This window comes from Felis catus, chromosome A2 (assembly GCF_018350175.1).
Source record: "Felis catus isolate Fca126 chromosome A2, F.catus_Fca126_mat1.0, whole genome shotgun sequence".
Classification (NCBI taxonomy): Eukaryota; Metazoa; Chordata; class Mammalia; order Carnivora; family Felidae; genus Felis; species Felis catus.
Genome location: NC_058369.1, coordinates 163789282 through 163810676, shown reverse-complemented (window position 1 = coordinate 163810676; position 21395 = coordinate 163789282). Strand labels below are relative to the sequence as shown.

At 56.7% G+C, this 21395-nt stretch overlaps 1 protein-coding gene across 4 annotated transcripts in view; it reads left to right on the top strand.

Annotated features, from left to right (window-relative positions):
• The window catches only part of PRKAG2 (protein kinase AMP-activated non-catalytic subunit gamma 2), a 260830-nt gene that overhangs the window by 57896 nt on the left and 181539 nt on the right, over positions 1-21395 (top strand). For all 4 annotated transcript variants that reach the window (XM_023250755.2, XM_023250752.2, XM_023250754.2 and 1 more), the window contains exon 2: positions 17044-17115. In XM_023250755.2, coding sequence (XP_023106523.1) covers positions 17044-17115 — 72 coding nt within the window. The remainder of the gene's footprint in view (positions 1-17043; positions 17116-21395) is intronic.

The following is a 21395-nucleotide window of genomic DNA, read 5'->3' as shown; positions in this document are numbered from 1 at the left end:
TCTCTCTCTCTCAAAATAAATAAACATTTTTTAAAAATAGCAAATAGTCTTTTTCAACGCATCTTAAACGTGACACAGGCTCGTATAGCCGCTGGCTTGCCGATGGCAGGGATCCCATTGTTGACTATGCATGCATCGTACAAAGGTTTTTTAAATTTACCCGTGAATACAGGGGATTTGAATTGTGAAGCCCGTACCCTAACGCGGGGTGGATTGGTTGGTCTCGTTTCTGGTGGTCTATACGCTGGTTTCTCGGCTATTCCCTGTGAATGGTGGCCTAGCAGCCAGCTATGAGTCAGAAAGGACTCAACTGCTCCCAGGGAAAGGAAACAACTTGCCGGATTAGAATTTCCAAGCCTGTCTTTAGAAAGATGTCTTTATTTCCCATTTTGCTCCAGACTCTGTTTGCAGCACGCGTGGGATCGAGGTCAATATAAACTAATTTTGGAAAAGCTCTTCAGTTACCCGAACCCGGCCCAGGTTAAACAAATGTGTAACCCTCCGCCCTCCCCCCCCCCAAATAAAATTGTAATGTATGAAAAAAAAATCATTGCTAGGTTATAACCTTAAGAATTCAAGGTTCTGGCGACAGCGTGTAGGCCAGTTACCGGTGTCCTGGGCGCACTGAATGCCAGGCGAGGGGTACGGGAACTTCTGCCCCGGGCAGGGGGGACCCTGGAGGTTTCAGCCAGCAAGGCTCTCGTTCAGCGTTATTCCGTTCTCCGGGCTGGGCACACCGACCAGGGAGAACTACACCTTCTTGTTATCCTGTCTTTAAACCATGAAAACGGGGCAGTGGGCACCAACGATGACAGCAGAGAGCGGCCCTGGCAGCCCCGGTTTCCCCTCTGCCTGTGGGGGTCCCCTTTCTGCTCCCTGGACCTCCCCGAGGTTGAGCTGCTCTCCCAGATCACCCCCACGGCGGTCCCGGAAGCTCAAAGTCCACCTACTCTGGGCGCGGGGACCTGGGGCGTGAGGCCCTGTGCTTGGCGAGTGGAGGGAGGCGCCCCCAGGGCCTCATAGATACAAAGGGCAGAGAGATACGTGGTCCAGAGGCTTCTAGGGCACACTGGTCGTGACCCCCAGTGAAAACAAGGGTCTGGCCTTGCTAAGGGACAGGCAATCCCAGGGGGTCCCCTGGCCTTTGGAATATCCCTACACGACCCGGTCCAGAATCCCCTGTGCTTCTTCAGCGAGAAATACAAGTCCCAAAGCATTCTAGCAGGGACCAGATGAGAAATTCGGAGGACACGCTCAGGACATGCTTCTTCTGAGCCCCATGCTGGCCCACGGGGAGGCACGGGTGGCCCGGGGAGGCCCGGGTGGCCCGGGGACGCATGCTGCACACGGGGACATCTCAGTGACCGGGTCCTCTGAGGAGATCATGGCTTTTAGCCCAATTCTTAGGATATGAAAAGCAGGCTTTTTTTTTTTTTTTTTCTCCCTTCCTTGAAAAAGCAAAGCCACAAACAACCCCGGTGTTTACCTGACTCCCCGCCGTGGCAGCAGCTGATCTAAAAGTTTCTGCTGTTCTGGTGACTTTGGCCTCCCGTCCAGCATTTTTCTTCCCTCCCCTACTTACATAACAAGCCCCTCCAGAACAGAATGGGCTTGTTGGCAGCAAAAAAACAAAAAAAAACAAAAAACCTAGCAAATTCCTTGTTTGGATTCGTTCGCGCTGTGGTCTGTGGCCTTGAGGCCCCGGCCAGGAACCATGAGTTTCTGGGTGCCCACTCGGTCTCCGGCCTGGCGCTGGGATTTGTCCAGACACTCCACACATTCTGAGGCTGCCTGGTGACTCGGGCTGGCACCTGCTTCCATCTGGAGCTAGAAGGCCCGAGACCTCACCCCTGGGTCCACACTGGCCGGCTCGGCCTAAGAGAGGGGACCTGGGCTCTCAGAACTTCCTGGCCCTCTAGCTGCCTAACCCCCTTATCTCATTTATTTTCTCTGCCTGGAGGCCTTAGACAAGATCCACTTGGCCCGGAGTCTGGGCATGTGCAGCGCACCTGCTCCCCTGCCTTCCAGAAGTCCTGAGAGCCGTGGACGTGGGGTGAGGTGACCGCGCTGCAGCCCCTGTCTGCTAGTGGAGTGATGCACGAGCCTCCCGGGGAGCTGCAGGCAGGCCCCTCAGCCAGATTGTAGGCTCCCTTCTGTCTCCCGTTACAGAGGGCAGAGGGCGGGTGGCCCGGCCCAGTGTGATGGGTGCTCGATTGGCCGTGGCATTGAAGCCATCTCTAACCATTTCTCGCTCCTGCCTTTTTTCTTTTTTCGTTAATAGACCCATTTTGAGCAGTTCTAGATTTACAGAACAGTTGTCCAGAAAGTACAGAGAATTCTCACACACCACCTTCCCCTCCCCCCGGCCGGTATCCCCCATTGTTAACAACCTGCATTAGAGGTACGTTTGTTACAATCGATGAGCCTTTATGAATACACGATTGTTAACTGAAGCCCAGAGGTGACCTTGGGCTCGCTCTTGGTGTGGTACGTTCTGTGGGTCTGGACACATGTCAGGCTGACCATGACAGTGTCAGCCAGAGCCGGATGCCCTAAAAATGCCCGGGGCTCTGCCTCTTCTCCCTCCCCAACCCCATGCTGGCTCTGACTTACTGGCTTTTGTCCTGATGCCTCTGGAGCCGGACCCCAGGCCGGGCGGGGGCAGAGCAACCCAGGTGTGTCGAAAGGATCCCTTTTGTCACAGGGCTGGGGAAGGGAATGGCCTAGAACGGAACTGGGGGTCTTGGCGGGCCCTTGGAGGATCTCTGGAGTTTGAGCCTGCACACCTCCTATCCCATGAGGAAACTGAGGGCGTTGTGGGTGTGAGTTTCCAGTTGGGGTGTGAGTTTCCAGTTGACATAGTGGGTTGGGGGCCTGTCACAGAGGGGGCATAGGCCCAAGGCCCAATCAGTGGCTTTTCTTCTTCTTTTTTTTTTCTGATTTTCTCATGTTGTTTTATTATTTTTTTAAAAATTTTTTTTAACGTTTATTTATTTTTGAGACAGAGAGAGACAGAGCATGAACAGGGGAGGGTCAGAGAGAGAGGGAGACACAGAATCTGAAACGGGCTCCGGGCTCTGAGCTGTCAGCACAGAGCCCGACGCGGGGCTCGAACTCACGGACCGTGAGATCATGACCTGAGCCGAAGTCGGCCCCTTAACCGACTGAGCCACCCAGGCGCCCCTTATTATTTTTTTTAATTTATTTTTTTATTTTGTTAAACGTATGTCCAAATTAGTTAGCATCTACTGCAACAATGATTTCAGGAGCGGCTTCCTTAGTGCCCCTCCCCCATTTAGCCCATCCCCCCCTCGCACAGCCCCTCCGGTAACCCTCAGTTTGTTCTCCGTATTTATGAGTCTCTTCTGTTTTGTCCCCCTCCATGGTTTTATATTATTTTTGTGTCCCTTCCCTTATGTTCATCTGTTTTGTCTCTTAAGGTCCGCATATGAGTAAAGTCGTATGATTTGTGTCTTTCTCTGACTAATTTCACTTAGCGTAATCCCCTCCAGTTCCATCCACATAGTTGCAAATGGCAGGATTTCATTCTTTCTGATTGGCGAGTGATACTCCATTGTATATATAAACCACATCTTCTTTATCCATTCATCCATCAGTGGACACTTGGGCTCTTTCCATACTTTGGCTATTGTCGATAGTGCTGCTATAAACATGGGGGTGCGTGTGTCCCTTTGAAACAGCACACCTGTATCCCTTGGATAAATGCCTAGTAGTGCAATTGCTGGGTCGTAGGGTAGTTCTGTTTTTAGTTTTTTGAGGAACCTCCACACTGTTTTCCAGAGTGGCCGCACCAGTTTGCATTCCCACCAATCAGCGGCTTTTTTAAAACATATTTTTAATGTTTTTTTTTTTTTTTTCTGACAGCGAGAGCTAAATTAGTAAACAGGACCAAAAACTTCACTTTAAAAAGACCTAGTTTACTTGGCCATTTTGAGTGTCATTAACTCGCCCGGTGGGCACCTCTGGCCCAGATGGGGTCCCTGGCACCCTCCGTGGCCGCGAGCGGCGATGAGGGTGCGGCGTGCTCCCAGTGCAGTCCTGTTCCACCTGAAAACTCTGATTTCCCGCGTGGAGCTGTGGGGCGTGTGCCTGATGCGGTCCCCAGCAGGTGCGGCCCTGGAAGGAAGCAGAAACGGGCAGATACCAGCTCCCCGCCCCGCTGGCCTCCACGTTGCTCCAGCAGCTTTGGCAACTGGAGCCCCTCTGTGCGGAGCGCCCACCAGCCTTCAGTCAGCGGGACACCGAGGCTTCTGTGGCTCCGGAAGGTTCTTGGAGCGGCTGCTCACCCTGATGGCCGTGACACAGGTGTGGAGGGTTCCGGGAAGTAACAAATTCACACCACGCTGACGACCGACCAAGAAGCGCAGCTTGGAACAAGAGCTTTGGCGCCGGAGGAAAGATGCAGAAAGGCCAACACTGGAAAACGCCTCGTGCGTGGATCAGGACTGACGTTCACCGCGGGCCCGGGACGGCCAGGCCCACGCCCCAGGCTTGCCTCGCAACGGGACTCCGTGAGGTAGTTTTGTTGTCACCTGACGTGATAGAAACAGATGCTAGAAAGTCACCATCGGCTAAAAAGAGCGTAGTGTGACCGGAAGTTGCTAGAAGTTGCAATACCAGGATTTGGTTCGTGACTGTGCAAGGCGGCTTTGAGTCGAATGTCTCTGGGCGTCCATTACTCCCCCAGGGGCAGGAGGGGATTGATCGTTTCGGGAGATTTCTGAGAACTTTTCCAGCTGTAACATGCTCTCACTGCATGACTTCCCTGGATTTAGGTGTCAGGAGACCAGGGGGGCGTGCGCAGGCCTGGCCCACCCAGGGGGTGGGTGTAGGTGCTGACAGAGACCACTCTGAGGGGGTCTCAATGGGGGGGGGGGTTGCTCCCGTTCTGGGTCTGGGGGTGGCAGGAGCCAGGCTGCCCATGCTGGGTCACAGCAGCAGTGCCCACGGCTCACAGGGCAGGGGAGGGACGCACGGGGCTGGATAAGAGGGGAGGAGGGAAGGAGTTGCCCACCTCCCACGACAGTAGAGAGACGTGGTTCTCTCTTTTTTTTTTTTTTTTTAAGTTTATTTATTTTTGGGACAGAGAGAGACAGAGCATGAATGGGGGAGGGGCAGAGAGAGAGGGAGACACAGAATCGGAAACAGGCTCCAGGCTCTGAGCCATCAGCCCAGAGCCTGACGCGGGGCTCGAACTCACGGACGGCAAGATCGTGACCTGGCTGAAGTCGGACGCTCAACCGACTGCGCCACCCAGGCGCCCCTCTGTCTCTTTACTCCGTGCCTATTTCCGGGTGCAAAATACGAGGGGAGGTCCGAAGGCTCCGACCAGGACAGACGCGCATTTTATTCTAGGTCTGTGTGTGCGTAATCAAAAAGTTTACGAAACAATGAGAGGCACCCTTATTGTGTTCTAATTCACATTTTTGTGGTTGTGTAATCAACTAGGTCGGTTTTATGATCCACTGATGGGTTTGGACTATTCGTTTGAAAACTAATCGTGGCCAGGGGGCGCCTGGGCGGCCCAGCCGGTGAAGCGTCCGACTTCGGCTCAGGTCATGATCTCGCAGTTTGTGAGTTCGAGGCCCGCGTCGGGCTCTGTGCTGACCGCTCGGAGCCTGGAGCCTGTTTCGGATTCTGTGTCTCCCTCTCTCTGCCCCTCCCCTGCTTGTGCGCTCGTGCTCTCTCTCTCTGTCTCAAAAATAAACACTAAAAAAAGAAAAAACTAGCAGCCGGGTGCTCCTAGAGAGCCAGGAGGAACAAATGAAAGCAGCTCCCTTCATTATTTATGCCTAGTGCAGGGAGCCCTTGAATTCTTTTTGCGTCCTTGGTGTTGGCTGCTTACTCTGAACTCCTCGTATTTTTCAGTCCGTAACCTGGTGGCCCGGAGCAGGGGGGCGGGCGGCACAGCGAGCAGGATGGAGGGGAATCCTTGCGGGACCTGCAGAAAGGGGGAGGGCTCATTTGATACATAGTGTTATCGATACGGACGTTTCATACTCTGAAAATTCTGAGCCCCAAACCCTGCAGGTATCCGCTCAGCTCCTGGGCGGAGCCCCAGAGCCTCGCCGGGTAGGTGGTTGGGGGCAGAAATGAGGTCTCTCTGAGCCCTGATGCTCGTGCCAGATGCTCCTGCATAGGGCGTGTCTCAGAGCCCGCCAGCGGCACTGTGACCTTATGGAAATGTTCCCTGGGTGCCCAGTTCTACTCAGATATTTGATGCCCCTCTTGAAGTTTGGACCAAACCCGCCTGATTTCCCCTGCAGTACCAAGCGCTGCTTGCGGGGGGCACCAGGCAGGGTGGGGGGCTCAGGTGTGACGGAGGGCCATTTGGGTCTGTGGGATGCACCCAGAAGCACCTCCACTTTCCCTCGTGGTTGGTTTTTCTGCTCCAGGAAGGGGACGTCAGAGTGTGGGAGCCCCGTAATTATAGTTCCCTAGCTGGCCAGGCAGTGTGTGGCCCCCACGGAGGGTTCAATGCCAAGGATAGCACAGTCTCGGTTGGTGGCTTGGCATTTCGTGTGTGAGTCAATAAAGCCTCTCCAGAAACCCAGACTTGGTCTTTTCAAACCCTATCTTAAGATTTGTCTCCGTAGAATAGTAAAATGTCAGGGCTGAAAACAGCGCTGGGATTAAGGGCTGTCCCTCCTGTCACAGATGGCTCCTGTGTTCAGTCTGCCCTTGCCTTCAGAAGGGCCCAGCGGTCCGAGGTAGCCCATTAGAACATCATTTCCTTTTCATAAGATCTGGGTGTTTCCCGCACTCTGAGCTGTGATCAGTCATTTATACCTCAGTATGAATGAGCTTATGAGCGCCTTTTCCAGTACCCGTCTCGTTTGGGGGAAAGACAGACTCCCGTGCGAGTCTCGCTGTGTGTCTGGCACTGTGGAGGAATGAGTCACTCAGGTGAACGAGACGAGGTCCTTGCTGTCAACCGGCCGCCGGTGTGGGAGGGACCAGGGCAGCGTGAGCAGGTGCCTGGGGGAAATTCGCACGGCACTCACCCGGCTAGTGACGCAAGAGTGACTGCTTTGATTTCGCAGGTGAGGCGTGAACAGATGAGGCTATGATGGGACAGCGGGGCTTTTCTGAGTCTGCTGCTCTCCTTCGCGTGTGGCACGTGTTCTCCAGGACAGTAAAAATAGGCCTGTTCGGGCTGTTTCCTGTTTTTCCACTCAACTCTGCTGGGATGGAAACCCTTTCCTATCCGTCTCTATCCCGCCTCCAGCTATTTTCTTTGGGGATTTCTTGTGGCGAAGTGAAGGCTCAGCTGTGTGTACAGAGCCCCCCTTGCCCCGAGTGGGCCCCCTCTCCTTCCCAGAGGCAGCCAAGATAATATGTATATTATAAGGGTATGTAATATACCCTTAATACACACATCTATGTTATACGCCCTTAATATAAATGATTACAAATTAATACATTAGGTGTGCATAATACATAATGTAGATACGCACACACGCACACACACACACACAAAGGGTTTTGTTTTAAGGACTTAGCTCATCTGTGGGGCTCTTGAGTCCTAAATCCACAGGGTGGGGTGACGGGTGGGAGCTCAGGCAGGAGCTGGTGCTGAGGTCTTGGGGCAGAATTCCTTCTAATTTTGAAAAGCTCAGCGTTTTTGGTTTTTTTGTTTGTTTGCTTTTTGAGAGAGTGAAAGAGAGAGAAGGTTCATTAGTGCATGCAAGTAAGGGAGGGGCAGAGAGAGGGAGAGGGAGACTCCCAAAGCAGGCTCCGTGCTGTCGGCACAGAGCCTGATGCGGGGCTTGATCCCATGACCGTGAGATCGTGGCTTGAGCCGAAATCAAGAGTCGGACGCTTAGTCGACCGAGCCCCCCGGGCGCCCCTGGAAACCTCAGGTTTTGCTCTAAGGGCAAAACTGGGCGATTGGGTGAAACCCACCCACGTCAGGGAGGGTCATCTCAGACCGTAGATGCTCATCTACAAGGACCTTCACGGCAACACCTCCACTGGTGGTCGATTGAGGCACTGGAGCCTCTGGCCCGGCCAAAGTGACAATAAAATTACGCATCGCAGATTCCGTGATGGCACTAGGTCGCAGAGCCCAGAGCTCCCCCTTCTGTGACATCTCCCACCTCCCATCGCCAGGCTTGGGCAGGAAATAACCCCCCGTGGAGATATGGATTGTTCTGGATTGAGGCAGCAACCTGCCACCACGCAGGTGGTCCCTGTGGGTAGCCCCCCCCCCCCATGGTAATGACCGAGCCTTCCTCCTGGCCAACCTGAGCCCACTCAGACCCCTGGAGCCTCCTCCCCACCCGCCCTCCCTCTTCCCTTCTTTTGGGAGGAGCCGGGGGTTCGGAGACAGCAAGAAACGGGGTTGATTCCAGTCCCTAATCCTCGGTGGTTAACAGAGAGAGGCTGGACTCAACCCGGCCTGGACATGTGTCTCTCAGGGGTCACTCTGGGGGCCCGAGTGAGGAGGGGCGGGGAGGGGACCCCGGGAATGTGGACCGGGGGCCCTCAGGCCTTCCAGAGCACCAGCCAGTTCCCTCTGCACGGCGTCCTCAGCCGTAAGGCCAGGCGCCCGTGGGGCCCTTCCGAGCTTCCGTGTAGCAATAGTCGAGCAAAGGCTGCTTACGAGGCAGGGCAAGGCCCAGCTGCCTCTTAAACAAGAGGAGACCAGGAGCAGCTGGCCCTTGGTAATCCCTCCCTCGAAGGGCTGCGCACGAGGTGTCTGTCACCCTGTCCTTCGTCGTGGGGAGGGGATCGGGCCTCCTGTCTCGTTACAAGGAGGGACAGCCAACGTCTGCAGAACCTTTGCAGCTTCGTTTCAGGCCGCGGTCGAGTGGAACGTGACAGGCCACCTGGGCTTTCCAGGTTGACAGTTGACCCGGGACGCGGCGGGGGGGTGGGGGTGGGGTGTCCCGGTGATGCACCTGTGCCGTCCCCAGTCCCGAGGACAGGTGTGGCCCCCCGGCCAGTGGCCTCACCTGACAGAGTGAAGAACCGAGGGTCCCGGAGGCTAAAACGAGGGGGAGTTCTGGAGAGAAAACGGTTTCCCGGCTGGTGCTTCTGTCGTGCCAAAGAAGCCGCCGGGCGAGGAACTGGGGACGGCCGCAGGACAGGGTAGTACCTCAGCACGGGGCAGGGTCAGGCCGCCATACTCCCCCCCCTCCTGGGGCCCAGGGCTCCTTTCTTTGGAGAAAGGCCAGCTCAGCGCAGGGGCCCAAGTACTTTCCCTGGCATCGAGGCCCCGGGGCAGCGGGTGGGGGAGCCCAAGCCAGCTGTCGAATCAGTCGGGACCCCCAGGTGGGGGGCACGGGGCAGGCAGGGTGGCTGCAGGAGGGAAAAGGAGCGCTTTGCTTGTCTTTTTTTACATCAGGAAGCCTCTCCAACTGCAGTCAGAAACCACGATGTCCTCTGTGGAAAATCAAGAATTCTGGAACTTCTCCGAGAGTTAAGTTTAGGCTTTGCCGAATTTGGCCCCTGGCCCTCCCCTGTTGCCGAGTTCCAGCGATTCAGGGTTTGTTCCTTATTTTTCGGAGAGTGGTTATATAACGTGAATGTTTTCCAAAGGCCCCAACTGACCATGGCTCTGGTCGCCACCCCCCACGTTAGTACCAAGAACTGCCCGTTGGGCGGCTTTGAGGGATGGCGCTAACCCAGGCCATCTGGAGACACCTCACTCGTGCCTCCCACCTGAGGTGCTTGCCAAGGCCCTCACCGCAAGGGGTGGACTTCAAGCCACAGCAGATGAGACACAGACGAGGCTAAATCACGTGAGCAGCAGCCCTTGGCGTGACGGGGACGAGGAGAGTCGGGGACACGGGCAGGGCAGGCGCGCTCCGTGTGGAACCTGAGTGACCGAGTACCGGTGATTCTGAGGGTGCCGCTCACAGCTTTCCTGGAATTGTGCCAAGCATCCATGAGGACGCGCCTGGCATTTGTGTCGATGACCCGGGTGCTTAAGATAGAGGGGCCTCAGAAACCAATGGGATAGACGGAAGGTTAGCACTTAGGAGGCAGAGGAAAGTCACGTCAAGATAGAAAGAAGTGCGGCTGGCTCATCGCCACCTCCTCTCTGAGGCATCAGCGGGGAGCATGGCTGTGCCCTCACCCCTCCGCAGGTGCAGCCCATGTTCATGGACACCCTGCCCCCAAACCCGGAGTTTCTAAGGCAGGGGAGATGACTTAGAAGCCTGAGAATAGAAGAAAATTATGTTCGTGACGAATCGTAGAAGGTGAGAGGGTACATTTTACTTCTTTACGGGGTTCCTGATCCCAGGATGACATTTAGTTCAGCGAGAAAAACCCAGACCGCGGGAGCTGAAAGGCATCTTCTGGAATTATCCGGTTAATCCCTCGTACTTGACAGATGAGAAGCTGAATGCAGACGTGTCTGAGACCCCCTCCCTTCCCCCCCCCCCCCCCAGTCCAGAGCTGGGGCTAGAACTCAGCCTTCTGGCTCCTTCCTTGCACACGGGTCGTGTTCTTGTGTGCGGAGGGACGTGGGACCCGGCTGTGCCCATCACCAGCCCTTCCCAAGCCTGGGGTGGCTCCAGATGTCGCTGGTGCCCTGTGTACTCGGGTCTGCTCAGTGGGAGCGGAGAATGAAAACCGTCCTAGATGTGTTCCTTCCTCGGTAGGAATCAGCCTGCTGCTAATTGCACAGGAATGTCCTATTGTGACCCTGATATTTAAAACCCCTGGCCGGCCCTCAGGTGCAGGCCACGGGCCCCTGACATTGGCAGCCTTTCTGTTTGTCCTGTCTTTGTGCCTTCGTCAGGACTGTTCCTGGGGTATCCCAGCTGCATCAACAAAGGAGTTTTGTAAGACCAAAAGGTCAGAACCGCACCCGATCGATATGCACTTACCTCGCACCTATGCTCGAGGCTAAAATATGAGTAAGACAGCCCCTGTCCTTCAGGGATTCATGAGTCAGTTGGGCACGGTATAAAATCCATTATCTTCTGGGGTTCGGGACGCGTGGCAGGGGACTGGCCCCCAAACTATGCGAAGCGTAGGCATGCCGGCATGTGGAGCGATGGCACTCGGTGATGGGACGCCGCTCTTTGCGACATCAGCGTGAATTGCTTTTGATGAACAGTAGGCCTTCAAGAGAAAGCGTCATAAGCTGCCTTGGGGCTGAAGTGCTGAACCGTACAAACCCCCACTCCTCTTTCTTGTCCCCCAAGGTTCCGCTGTGCCAAGGATACTCAGTTTGCGTCTTCCCAGCCTCTGATACCGAGTTGGGTTTGGTTTGCGGAGCTGAGCCATCGCAAGGAGGTGGTGGGATTGAGCGGAAAGAGCTCTGAGCGGGAGTGCGTGGCCCCGGGGCTGCAGGGCCTGATTGCTACCGTCCGCCTGTCTGGCTCGGGCAAGTGGCTTAACCTCTCTGACCCTCAGTATCGTCATCTGTGGACTGGGATGGTACCGCTTGCCTTCCCTACTTGCATGGGCCGCCCTAAGGACCAGAGAGAGGTTTAACAAGGACACACTAAGGGCAGATTAATAACAGCTCTGTTGCCGATACCTTTTTTGTGGTAGAATGTTGGCTTTTGCCTGAATTTCTGAAGAGGGTAGGGATGGGGCTGTGGGGGTTAAGTGAGCTATTTTTTTTTAATGGTTATATATTTTTGAGAGAGAGAGAGTATGAGCAGGCGAGGGGCAGAGAGGGGTGGTGGGGGGCGGGGACAGAGGAGCTATCAGCACAGAGCCTGATGCAGGGCTTGAATCCACAAACCATGAGATCATGACCTGAGCTGAAGTCGGACACTTAACTAAGCCACCCCCGCACCCCTAAATGAGCTACTTTAAAAAAAATTTTTTTCTAAACATTTATTTATTTTTGAGACAGGGAGAGACAGAGCTTGAATGGGGGAGGGTCAGAGAGAGAGGGAGACACAGAATCCGGAGCAGGCTCCGGGCTCCGAGCTGTCAGCACAGAGCCGGACGCGGGGCTCGAACTCACGAACTGCGAGATGATGACCTGAGCCGAAGTCGGACGCTCAACCGACTGAGCCCCCCAGGCGCGCCTCCTAAATGAGCTACTTTTAAGGTCAGCTCACATCTCAGCGATTTTTCCAAACTTAGGTCTTTTCTCTTTTATCCTTATGCTTTCCTGACAGGTGACTTTATCAGCCCAAATCCTGAAAATTCACTTTCCCCAAGAGACCCTGGCAGTGGTCTCCAGAGCCTGCGGTCAAGGTCTAGGCTATAGTGTGTGCGGCCGATGACGATCCCAGAGTCTCTTGGCCGCAACCAGGTCTTAAATGTCTCCTAGCGCCTCGACATGGCCCAGCAAAGTGCCCACCTGGCACCGCGGGCGGCCTGACCGGCTGGCAGACCAGAAACGGAGGTTCAGGGACAGCGAGGAGAAGAGAAATCGGTGAGGAAAGGGTGAGGCTCTGGTGGGAATTTAAAATTTCGAAAGCCCGTAAACGGGAAGTTCCAGGAGCCTGAACCTTCTGGAATGTCAGCTGAGCTCGGAGGCCAGGCCTCCCGTTATTCCACCAGCTGATAGCCTTGTGGCCGCAGTTGCAGTTCGAGATTTTTCCCATGCCTGGTCTCCCAGGTGTGTGCTGTTTCTTGGGGAGCTCTGAGAGATGAGAGCCAAGATTAGCGTCATGGAATGTGGGGCGGAGGAACCTTCCAGCAAAGCCCGCCACTCATGCCAAGGGACTTCCCTGTGGGGATGCTTGACTGAGCAGACACACCGCAGCGGTCGGATGGCTTGAGACTTCCGTGAGCTCCCCCTGGTCAGAAATAGGGGCGGGGGACCCGCTGCGGCCCCTCCTGGCGGCCCCTCGTGGCCACGGGCCACCTGCGGCAGGAGCCGGCCCAGCATTCTGGTGTCTCCCCTTCCCAGACCGTCTTAACGGGAGTCCTTTAGCCACTGGGGCCTCAGTCGCTAGAGCGTGATGGTTCCACAAGGAACAAATGAGTGTTTGTGCGAAGGCTTCCGCGTGTGGAGACCGCCGTACTGCACAAATGTTGGAGGGTAATGATTATTTGAAACCGGAGAGGAATGTACTCATTAAAACAGGAGATAAGCATCCCACACCGTGTTCCTGCTCACTTCCCAGGGAATTGCAGCCGCGTGGGGCCTGCTCGTGGGCACAGACTGCGTGCCCCCCCCCCCCGCTGGCTGCCCAGGGGAGGGGGTGCTGATCCGAACGGTGCCGTGTGCCCGCTGTGCGCCCGGCAAGTGCAAGGCGGAGAGTGGGACTAGCTTTCCCCTTGCCCCTGATGAACGCAAAGCCTAGTTAGAGAAACAGACTCGTAAACGATCCTAATACGGCACGCCAAGTCCCGTCATATAGGTTAGGAGTTCGCCGTGTGAACCAGGATTGGGGGTGGCGGGGGGCGGGAAGACCAGTAAAGCCCAAAGCGGGTGAGGAGCTGGGGACAGTGCTGGCTAGCACTGGCCCTTCACGCACGGCCCTGGGCCAGGCTCTGTGCTAGAGGCCAGCGCTGTCCTGGAGGGACTAGAGTGAAGCAGGGTCTGTTCTCCTGGGAGGGGGTGGACAGCGGCCAAAGAGCAGCCTCGAAGTGAGGTGTGTGAGGAGTTGAGATGGCGTTCCAGACCGCGTCCACAGACACGCGGCCGCGATTGGAAAAACCAGCCTGCCTGAGAACTTGCTGAAGGGAGACGGGGTTTTAAAAGCACATCAGAAACAAGGCTGCAGAGAAGCACATCAGAAACAAGGCTGCGGAGGTCGGCGGATCCACGGGGCCCGGTCTGGAGACTGCAGGGCCCTGACGAGGGCTCCTGACCGTGGCTCCTCCCGGCAGTCACCTGTGGCCCTCCACCCGGGCTGCCGGCCCAATCACCGAGATGCCTGGACTGCACCGTCGATGGATCAACTCCCTTCCACGGCGGGACCCAAGCTCCCCAAGTGCAACCAGGCCCGAGACCACGGACCTCAACACCAGGGAGGCTGAGTCTGGAATCTGCACGTGTAAGAGCTCATCAGCACGCACTGGTCAACCAGGGGTGGGAGCCATTGCCGAGTCCCTGGGGTGCCAGGGGAGAGGCCGGCATAATGAGACCCACGTTTTCAGGGATCACTCTTCAAGCAGAGGTTTGGAGATGGCCTGAGGGGGGTGGGGCTGAAGGTCTCAGAGAACAATTAGGCAGCCCCAGAGAGAGCTGGGGGAGGAGGGTACAGACCTGGACCCCAGCAGCAAGAAGGGTGGCGGGGACAGAATGGGTTACAAGAAAGCCTGGGTACACAGGGGCGCCTGGGGTGGCTCAGTTGGTTCAGCGTCCAACTTCGGCTCAGGTCATGACCCCACTGTTCACGGGTTCGAGCCCCGCGTCGGGCTCTGTGCTGACAGCTCGGAGCCTAGAACCCGCTTCGGAGTCTGCGTCTCCCTCTCTCTCTGCCCCTCCCCGGCTCATGCTCTGTTTCTCTCTCAAAAATAAATGGATGTTAGAAAAAAAAGAAGAACAAAGTGAGATGTTTCACAGTTCCTGATCTCAAACTTACTACAGAGTCGTAGTCATTGAATCAACGTGATACCAGCACGAAGACAGACATGCGGCCCCCTGAGATAGAATACAAAGCCCAAAAGAAACCCTCACATGTGTGGCCAAGCTGAGATGTGTAGCAAAAGTGCCAACGCCATTCAGTGGGAAAAGACCGTCTTTTCTTCCATTTTTTAAATGTTTATTTTTGAGTGAGGGAAAGAGCGCACGCAGGGCAGGGGCGGAGAGAGCGGGGGACAGAGGATCCGAAGCGGGCTCTGGGCTGACAGCAGCGAGCCCGACGCAGGGCCCGGACTCACGAACCAGGAGATGATGACGTGAGCCGATGTCAGACCCTCAACTGACTGAGCCACCCGGATGCCCCTCTTTCTTTCTTTCTTTCTTTCTTTCTTTCTTTCTTTCTTTCTTTCTTTCTTTCTTTCTTTCTTTCTTTCTTTCTTTCTTTTTTTTTGTTTATGTTTTAATTTTTGGAGAAACAGAGAGAAACCATGAGAGGGGGAGGGGGAGCGAGAGAGGGAGGGGGAGAATCCCAAGCAGGCTCTGTGCTGTCGCTGCAGAGCCCGACTCAGGGCTCGATCCCACAAACGGCGAGACCAGGACCTGAGCTGAAATCAACCGGCTGAGCCACCCAGGGGCCCCAAAGGCAGTCTTTTGGATGCATGGTTCTGGGAACATGAATATACCCCTGGAAAACAAGGAAGGTGGGCCCTCACCTTAGACCATAGAGAAAATCTGACTCAGAACGGACCTCAGACCTCAGTGTAACAGCTACACCTAGAAAAGGCTTAGGAGACAACATAGGGGAAGAGACGCTTGACATTGGATTTGGCAGCAAAGTCTTCATCATGTCACCAAAAGCACATGCAACAAAGTAAAAACAGATAGATCGGACGACCTCAAAGTTACGAGCTTCTGGGCTTCAATGGACCCGATCGCCAGGGTGCAAAGGCAACCTACAGGATGGGAGAAAATGTGCACAAAGTATCCATCCAACAGAAGGCTGGCGTCCAGAATGCATAAAGAACTCCCACCAATTCACCAGCAAACAACGTGGTTAATAAATGGCCAAAGGACTTCCTGAGCAGACATCTTTCCAAAGAAGAGGGAACACCCGTCTCCAAATACAGTCACGTTCTGAGGTTCTGGGAGTTAGAACTCCATCCCGCGGGTTTGGGGGAGGGGGACGTGATTCAACACCTATGTTCACGGCAGCGTTTCTCCATAGCTACAAGGCACAAGCAACCCAAGGGTCCCCTGACGGTTGAACGGATAAGCAAAATGCGGCCCGTCCATACAATGGAGCGTTATTCACTTTTTAAATGTGTATTTATTTATTTTGAGAGCGAGAGGGAGTGTGCTTGCATGCGAGCAGGGGGAGGGGCGGAGAGAGAGGAGAGAGAGTACCCCACCGTCAGTGCAGACCCTGATGCGGGGATCGATCCCACGACCTCGAGATCACGATCTGAGCTGAAATCAGGAGTCAGACGCTCAATGGCCCGAGCCACCCAGGCGCGCCTGTTATTCACCTTTAAAAGGAAAGAAACTCTGACACCGGCTACAACATCTGAACTAATCTAGTCACAGAAGCAGGGCAAATACTGCATGATTCCACCTACGCGAGGTACTGGGGTAGTCAGATTTATAGAGACACAGTGTAGGATGCTGGGTGCCAGGCGCTGGGGGAAGGGATGGGGAGTTGTCTCACGGGGACAGAGTTTCCCTTTTGCAAGATGAGAAGGGTCGGGGGACGGATGGTGGTGATGACTGCGCGGTGTGAATGCACCTAATGCTCCCAAGCTGTACATGCAAAGTGGTTAAGATTGTAAGTCCTGTGGTATGTGTATGTTGCCACAACAAAAAAGGGAAAAAAGAAAGGTTAAGGACACAGGCAAGTTCTCCTGTTGGACTTCCCACGTGGGGCTTCTTCCCGGGGTGTGAGGGCATCCGTCAGGTGAGACCAGGGGAAGGAGGAGCAGAGCTGAGAGTGGAGTGATGCCGCGTGTGGGTCCCCGCCTCCCCTCTGTGCCATCGTGCCACCCAGCTTCACTGAGCACTGCGCCCCAGCCGCCAGCCCGGCTCTCCCCGCCACCAGCCCCCATCATCTCTCCAGGAAGACGCGCGTCCTGGACCCCTTCCGCGAGCCCCACATTCTGTGTCCTGACATGAGGTCCTGTCCCATCAGCCTTTCCCCAGGGCGCCGAGAGTCCTGCCCTGCACGGCCGTTTTCGTCCTGGGGCATTTTCCCTCCTGCCTCTAGTCCCAGCCTCTTCTCCTCACCCCTTCCCCGGGGTGGTGGGGGGCAGTGGCCTATTCTGGAAGGGAATGTGAGCGTGTTCTCCTGCAGGACGTGCTGCTGGATCTCCCTCCCGATCTTAGAGGGAGCTGGCATGTGGTGCCCCGTCCTCTGTCTCCGCTTACATCCACACCCCTCCCTCGTGGTCCGTATTTACGGAGGACTTAGGAGGGGGTGGCGATGCACACACAGAGTCAGTGAGGCCCCTGGATGAGGCCGGGTGGGCACCCGAGGGCCACTCCACTGACCACATGCTCTCTTTCCATCCTAGGACCTGAGTTCCTTTGCCATGCCTCTCCTGGACGGAGACCTGGAGAGCTCAGAAAAGCATGCTTCTCGTAAGGTAAGCCACCTTTCTCACAACATCTCACGGCTCACCTGGGGTGCCACTGAGGCGGGACTCCCTCGGTGAGAGCCCAAGACAAACGTCCGCCTGCACATCCACCCATGCTCCCACATGCACATCTACTGTGCTCCCACCCGCTCATCCGCTTGTATTCCCACCTGCTCATCCATCGGTGCTCCCACCTGCACATCCACCTGTGCTCCCACCTGCACATCCACTGTGCTCCCACTTGTTCATCCACTTGTATTCCCACCTGCTCATCCATTAGTGCTTCCACCTGCACATCCACCTGTGCTCCCACCTGTACACCCACCCATGCTCCTACCTGCTCATCCATTTGTATTCCCACCTGCTCATCCATCAGTGCTCCTACCTGCACATCCACTGTGCTCCCACTTGTTCATCCACTTGTATTCCCACCTGCTCATCCATCGGTGCTCCCACCTGCACATCCACCTGTGCTCCCACATGCACATCCACTGTGCTCCCACTTGTTCATCCACTTGTATTCCCACCTGCTCATCCATTAGTGCTTCCACCTGCACATCCACCTGTGCTCTCACCTGTACACCCACCCATGCTCCCACCTGCTCATCCATCAGTGCTCCCACCTGCACATCCGCTGTGCTCCCACTTGTTCATCCACTTGTATTCCCACCTGCTCATCCATCTGTGCTCCCACCTGCACATCCACCCATGCTCCCACATGCACATCCACTGTGCTCCCACCCGTTCATCCGCTTGTATTCCCACCTGCTCATCCATCGGTGCTCCCACCTGCACATCCACCTGTGCTCCCACCTGCACATCCACTGTGCTCCCACCTGCTCATCCATTTGTATTCCCACCTGCTCATCCATCGGTGCTCCCACCTGCACATCCACCTGTGCTCCCACCTGCACATCCACTGTGCTCCCACCCGTTCATCCACTTGTATTCCCACCTGCTCATCCATCAGTGCTCCCACCTGCACATCCACTAATACTTCCACCTGCTCATCCACCCACACTCCCACCTGCACATGCACCTGTGCTCCTACATGCAGTCCCCGCTGCTTACCCGCTGGTGCACCTGGCCGCTGCTGGGATGACCCACCTCACCTGGCCATGCCCCTCACACTTGCGGCTCTCTGATTTGAGAGCCTCCTGGGCTTTTTTCCTTTCTCTCCTCCCTCTGGGTTCAGCCATGCCCCCCCGCTTGTCTCCCCAAAGGAGTCCGAGATAATGTGGAAGATCAACAATAAGCAAAGAGAAGAGGCTCAAAGTATCAGTAAATGGGAGATTCGGAGACCATCCGTGGCTTTCAGCTCGTCCCGTCACGGACAGGCCCCCCCACCCCTGCCCTCCATTCGGGTGTCCGCCCTTCCCTTTGGTCTCCTGGCCACTTCTCCTTGCCTCTGTCTAGCTCACTGCCAACCCTGCCCCGCTGGTCAGCCGGTGTCTCGGCAAGGCTGATGGCCGTGTGGGGACAGGCAACCGACAAGAAGTGTGTATCCCGTGAGCGTCAGTGGGCGCGCGGCACGAAAGGGGAGGTCGAGGTGGCCGGCCATCAGGAGCGAGGGTGGGGCAGAGAGCTGGGCAGCAAGTTATTCCCGGGCCCTGTTACCCATGGCCCCGGGGCGGGGAAGGGACCTCAGGAGGGGCCCAGCCACACGGGTGCCATGGGCAGTGTCTTGGCACGGATGTACCGGGCCACACGACTCCGGCTCTGGGTACAGCCCGGGGTTGGGGCCGGAGCTCCAGGGCGGAGGGCTAGCCTGTTCTCTAAGCATTTTGAATTGCACACAGTTAAGGCAGCATAGCCTGGTTTAGGCCTGCGGGGTCCTGCTGGCCTCAGCTCCCTGTCCCGACCGAACCAACGATCTGATTAACGGTCACCGTGGCCCAGCCCGAAGAGCCCCTCAGAGGATGCCCTCAGTAAGGAGCCACGGAGTTCCTAGCCCGGAAGGGCACGGTCTGTGGCTGCAGGGTGGGTCTTCCTCCTCGCAGGGGTTGGACGCCAGGAAGCCCGTCCTCGAGGTGAAAAATCTGAGGCGGAACCTTGCATGCGGCGAAGATACACGGCGAGGACTGAGGCCTCACCCAGCCCGGCCAGCCCCCACTTTGGTGGCTCCCAGAGGGTTCCAGAGCAAAGTCATTGTCACAAATGCACGACTTGGGAGCGGAAAGGGACCATGAGGGTTTATTGCACCCCCAGCGTGTCCTTGGAATGCCGGGGGACATTGGCAATGGTGACGTCTGGGACATGGGCCTCAACAGCCCATGGCCTGGCTGGGAGAGGAGGTCCGGACTCCCGAGAAGGTAGTGAATTGTTCCAGATGGTCTGACAAGGGCATGGGACACGGAGGGACCACAGTGCTGGTTAGCTGGGAAGGCGCTTCTCCCCTACATCTGTGGCCCCATGTAGCCTGGAGACAGGCCTCGGATGGAAGGCGCGGCAGAAGAACGTGGACAGGGCGGGGCGCTTGGGATTCCCGCTGATCCTGCTTCCCGAAGGCCATCCCCCGGTCTCCCCCCGCCACCCTCACCCCGTCCCCGGAGGGCAGGCTTTCCCTCCCCCTGACCTCGAACCCTGGCAATCCTCCTTTCAATTAGACTCCAGTAACCTCGAATTATTTGGACATAAGGTTGGCCTTTCTGAGAAGCAGAGTTAGGCCACTGCTGAGAAGAGTTCCCAAAATGCCTTGGGAGGGCTGCCCTCCTCCCCTGCCTGATTCTGCCCCTTCGTGTTAGCAATCCAGTTCCAAGCGGAGACACCCCTGTGAAGAGGAGCGTGGCTTCGATTCTGCTGACATCTAGCCCTTTCCGTGGACGTGAGGGTGGCCACAGAGGGCCACCGAGGGGCCGCCAGGCTCCTCGGGCGGAGAAGTGTGGACACAGTCGGACACCCACAGCCTCCCCTGCGTCCCAGGAGCCCTTGTGCAGCTGGATGGATGGGCTACACTTGAGCTCCCCTTGACAGGTGTTCCTGAATATTCCAGCGGCCAGCCTGGCAATCTGTCACATCAGTCATCCAGGATCTCCGGGCCTCCTCACTGGACCCCTGTCCGCGGAGCCCCCGCCCCCAGAGATGGCAGCGCTTTGTCACATACCGTGTCTCTGTGGGAAGCTTCTGGTCACCTTGACTCTGCACAGCTCTGGCGTGCAGTTCCCAGGCCAGCATCTGGGGCCAGGCCAGTGCCGGGATCTCGGGGATGGTTCGGCACCGTTGCAGCCGCTCTGGGTCAGCCGGCATGGCGCCTGGGGTGGGACGGGGCGTCTGCGGAAGGCCTGCAGCGAAGATTTGAGCACCAGGCGGCCTGGCCTTTGCCCCAGTGCCCTCCTGGCCGACGGCTGGAGAGTCCGCTCCCCGTTAGCTCGTGAACTGCACTCATCTTGGGAGTCTCTGGGACCTTTTGTTCGTCCAGAGGCGGCGCGTCGTCCGATTACATTTATCGAAGTATTGCTTCATCGCAGCCTTGCCAGCAGGCGTGAGCCACGGCCCCGTCCCCGGCAGCTCCCGTTGGCGCCCGAATCAGCATCGCCCCCGCCCAGCCTGCAGGGAACAGACGGCTGGCACGCCCGGCCATCTCATCTCCCCTCTGCCAGGCAGCGTGGGCCCCCGCGGAAGAAGGGGGAGCCGGGCTGTGTCCACCATTGTTTGGCCTTTTTGGGGAGAGGTCTACTTCCCGTGGGTTCCCTCCTCCGTGTCTGACTCCGTCGGCCTGGAATTCTCAGTGCAGAATGGCATTCCAGGCACCCTAGGGTGCCCCTTGTTTACCAGATAAGGGCCAAGCCAGCGCTCAAGGCCCTCTGCTCCGGCTCGTGGCGGCCACGTCGTGCCTGCCATTCTCCCTTCCCCCACAGAGCCCAACACGGGCATGTGCCCAGCAGCTCCGCCTTCTCCCTGCAGAGCCCCCCGGGGCCTTGGGGAGCGCGGCAAAGTCGGGGGTCGCCTGTGGGGTTAGCCTCGCAGCTGGTTCCTAAATGCCACCGACTCTCTGCCTCCGCCCCTCAAACCTGACCTTGACTCCGTTTCGTGTCTTCCGGGCTGCTCCCACTCCCTCCAGCAGCTATTTCTGCCACTCTCGGGAGGGAGAGGGTGGAAGGGCCCTGAGGTCCCACGGCACCGCTTACCAGCTTTGTGACCTTCACCGTGCCTCCGGCTGGCCCCTTCCCCTGGCCTCGGGCTCAGGGGTGCTCAGTGAGCGATGGTGGAGGCCACCAGATGCTCTGCCCTGAGCAAATCTGTGCCATCCCCTTGCTGGAGAGCCTCGGGGAAGAGTCAGGTTCTTACAC